At 40.0% G+C, this 3,745-nt stretch overlaps 1 protein-coding gene across 1 annotated transcript; it reads right to left on the minus strand.

The window, feature by feature from the left end:
• Positions 1 to 243: 243 nt before the first annotated feature.
• Positions 244 to 3,358, minus strand: LOC131032770 (wall-associated receptor kinase 2-like). The gene is made up of 6 exons (XM_057963823.2): positions 2,485 to 3,358; positions 2,195 to 2,229; positions 1,573 to 1,741; positions 927 to 1,418; positions 637 to 854; positions 244 to 537 (listed from the first exon to the last, which is right to left on the minus strand). The coding sequence occupies exons 1-6, from the start codon at positions 3,356 to 3,358 to the stop codon at positions 244 to 246; spliced, it is 2,082 nt and encodes a 693-aa protein (XP_057819806.2).
• Between the last annotated feature and the right edge of the window lie 387 nt (positions 3,359 to 3,745).

A 3,745-nucleotide genomic window follows, 5' to 3' on the forward strand; every position in this document is an offset into this window, starting at 1 on the left:
ACTTATATTTAATAAATTGAATAAAATAATAATAACTGTTATTATGAACAACAAAATGTGATCTAAAACTTCAAACAAGGAAAACTACAGAGTTTAAACCAAAAACTTATACATATGTAACATTCATTTATTTTTAGAAAATACTTTTTAATAAAAAACTTGTGGAGACACAACTATGTTTGTACTTTTACGCAAACTGAGTACAAATATATCTTTCAATATTGATGTAAAACTAAATTTAGATCAGCGTCCATGAATCCTGGACATCTCTGTGAGCTGAAACAAAGAATTTATCGACCCACTTTGAGTGCAGGCAACTGAAATTTGGTCGACTGGGACGTTTAAACATGAAATTGATGTGGTGAGTGTTGTGGAACCTCCAATCTCCTCAAGCCTCATCTTCACCTCTCTCATGGACGGTCTTCCACTTCCTTCCGGACAAAGACATTCTCTAGCTAGACTTGCCACAACAGTTACTTGATCTTGGTTCTCTTCGTTCTTCACGTTTGGATCCAAAATATCAGTCAAGCAGTTGTCCTTGCATTTGGAAAGAAAAAACTTAGATAAGACGATTTCTTGTGTAGATCATCCTGGAGATAGGGGTTCTCTACCAGTGAGAAGCTCTGCCAGGAATACGCCAAAGCTGTATGCATCGCTTTTTTCAGTAAGCGAGCCCGTGTCAAAGTATTCAGGATCCATGTAACCGCAGATGCCCATGACATTGGTGGTGAGGTGCGTATCATTCCCACACAGTAGCCGAGATATCCCAAAATCTACAACTTTTGGGGTGACGGTATTGTCGAGAAGAATATTAGTTGATTTCACGTCTCTATGAATAATGGGGCGGTCCAATTCTGAATGCAGTTATGTCAAGGCTTCTGCACTACCCATTGCAATCTGCAAGCGACTCTGCCAAGACAAATTACCGCAACTCAGCTGTTGAGAAATTGTTCCCCCACCAACGAATTCGTATACTAGAACAGGAGATTGTGTTTGCAGGCAGCATCCGACCAAGCAGACAACGTTTTTGTGATTAAGACCAGACAGAATCACGATTTCGTTGATAAACTGGTTCACTGATTCCTCGCCTTCTACTCCAATGGGAATTTCTTTGAACTTTTTAATAGCCACAGTTGTACCATTCGAAAGGATGCCTTTGTATACTGTTCTTGAACCACCGCTGCCAAGCTTCATGTCATCTGAATAATCTCGGGAGGCCCTCTTCAGCTCATTTTCAGAGAAAATCTTGAAAAATTTCCCCTCCGTTTGTTTTCCCTTTTCTGCTAGGATTCTTTCTAGCAAAAAGCCTCCGTTGAATCGGAAGTACTCATCCCTAGCATGTTTTAGGTAACGCCTTCTCAGCAACCAAGCTATTGCACATGCTGCTAGAGAAGCCCCAACGAATGCATAAACAGAGCCTGCAGATATAACAAACAGAATTGCTATTAATTCCTATTAACTATGCACTCACAATTTTTTTCTGTAAAACTGCAGAAAAGATACATTAGATGTGGCGCGAAGTCACCTATAGCTGCTATCATGGCCGTTTTATATGAGCTTTCTGACTCGCACCTTGACCCGTTTGTGAAGCCGTCTCCAGCGTAACCCTTTGCACATGAACAAATGTAAGATCCTGCCAAATTATGGCAAACACCTCCCTTGGATGCTTCCACGCATAGTTAACAGAAACGCGACGGGAAAGCCCCGTTTCGCGTTTCGACGGCAGAAACGGGTTTCCCGTCTGAAACGGCCGTTTCTAAGCCATCTGACCGTTCCAGTCGGCTGTGAAGGAGTATGTAGCAAAAATATCTGCCAGTTTTTTGTGCTTGCCACTGTCTGCTGCGTCCTTTTAGGCTATTAACTCACCACTTACACGAGTTAACCAGCAGTTTGTCATGCATATAGATTTAATATATTTTTAAGTAGCGGATGATGTGTTGATTTTCAACTAAACTAAGCAAACAAACACTGTATATTTTTACAGCAACCCTTCTTTGGTAGATTATGCAGAGCATTGGACAGACAGATGAGGTCCTCCCCCTAGGGTATTTTACAGATTTATGAGTTTATTTCTATAAAGTATTTAATATCTACTTAGCATTTGTTTGTATCTTGAATTTTTTAATTTTTATTTCTTTTTATATTTTGATTTTATAAAAGAATTATATATATAATATCGTTTCTTATGCGCAACCTTTCTAAATTCCGTTTTTCGTTGCGTTGCTGTTGCTGTCACGTTTCATGTTTCTCGTTTCTGGTAACATAGCATGAGTTCCACGCATGTCAAGCTACTTTTATTGCATTCGTTAATGTCTGCATATCATCAAAGCATGAGGAGAGGAGACTTAAGAATATACAAGACAAAACTTAATAAATGAAGATCCATGATGCCCAAAATGTTTGAATTAAAAAGAAAGTTCCCTAAACAGACTGAAATAAGCTTTAAACTTGGACAAACCATGATAAAGAGTGTGGACGTCATACCTGTACAATCTGTGCCGTTCAAGTAACCATTTCCTTCATACCCAGGAAGGCATCTGCAGACGTGACCTAATCCGGAAGGGGATTCAAGGCAGTCTGCGTTGATGGAGCAAGAATAATTGGATGTTCCTTGAGCCGTCGAACAATTCTGATGGCCGACACCCCAGTTAAGGTGGAGACCATAATCAGCCTTCCTGCCTTCTCCCCAAAAGAGGTTTGTTTTATTATCCACCACTCTGAAGGTGGATGGATCCAATATGGTGGAGAAGCCACATTCTTTCTCATTACCGCTTAAATTAGATAAACGTCCACCTGTGAATTTTATCCACGGATAATTATCTGGAAGAGTAATTTCACAACTGCCATAGCGGCAGTATGGTGAATAACTCTGAGAGGCACATCCTGCTACACATCTCGCTTGTCCTCCCAGGTCATCATAATCGTAACTACCTGATGTGCTGCATCCAACAACCACAAATCTATTGGACATAGATATAGTGAAAGGCAAGGCTAGCCGAAACACTACGAATGCGTCTTCCCCTCCACTTGCCAGACACGAATTGGCTTTAAGAGAACTCGAATTGATGACGATGTTCCCAGAATAATCGATATCCCAAACCTTATAATAAGATCTTGTACTAACCATCCCCTTATTATTATAATGAGCAGGAAGAGATAGAGCCATCATCCCATTATCTTTGTCCTCCTTGCATTCCATATGAAAACCTTTACCATGCTTTCCACAATTCTCGTTGTTGATCCAGAAAGGGTAACTCACATTCATCGAACCACACTTTTCAGGAACACATTTTGCAGCAGCAGTAAAGCCCACCAAATAGGGCCAAATAACAAAGCGGACCACAACACCGCAATGCATTTGCGTTCGCTACAACATTTCTGTCTCAGCAAAATAAAAAGATGTTAACGAATGAAAGCCGCCCGGAAGTATATAGCCGACTGCAGCATGGTTGACTGGACAGCAGCACAAGACTTCGCCAAAGATTTTATTTAGTTAAAAAATATCTCTGTTGTTTTCATGGTAAATTACCGCAAATCAGTCGAGATTTAAGATAAGAAATTATTCTATCGATGATGAAAATTATGAATGTGAACTGGGTGAATGAGGCCAAAGATGTAGGAAATAATCACCCAATGATGTAAGAAGTAGAGTAAATAAATTCAAAAACGTGCAAAGAGACGGGTCTAAACTGCCACCATAGGAAGTTTACTTGTGGTTTCCCGTGTTGAACAAAGTTAATTTATT

This window comes from Cryptomeria japonica, chromosome 5 (genome assembly GCF_030272615.1).
Source record: "Cryptomeria japonica chromosome 5, Sugi_1.0, whole genome shotgun sequence".
Classification (NCBI taxonomy): Eukaryota; Viridiplantae; Streptophyta; class Pinopsida; order Cupressales; family Cupressaceae; genus Cryptomeria; species Cryptomeria japonica.

What these genes read in the sequence shown, in the direction of transcription:
- LOC131032770 (XM_057963823.2), bottom strand. Translation starts at nt 3,358, where the DNA reads ATGCATTGCGGTGTTGTGGTCCGCTTTGTTATTTGGCCCTATTTGGTG. An exon ending in GAAAAACGGAATTTAGAAAG is followed by an intron (nt 1,742 to 2,194) that starts GTTGCGCATAAG and finishes CGGCCGTTTCAG; the next exon opens with ACGGGAAACCCGTTTCTGCC. An exon ending in GCGATGCATACAGCTTTGGC is followed by an intron (nt 538 to 636) that starts GTATTCCTGGCA and finishes TCCAAATGCAAG; the next exon opens with GACAACTGCTTGACTGATAT.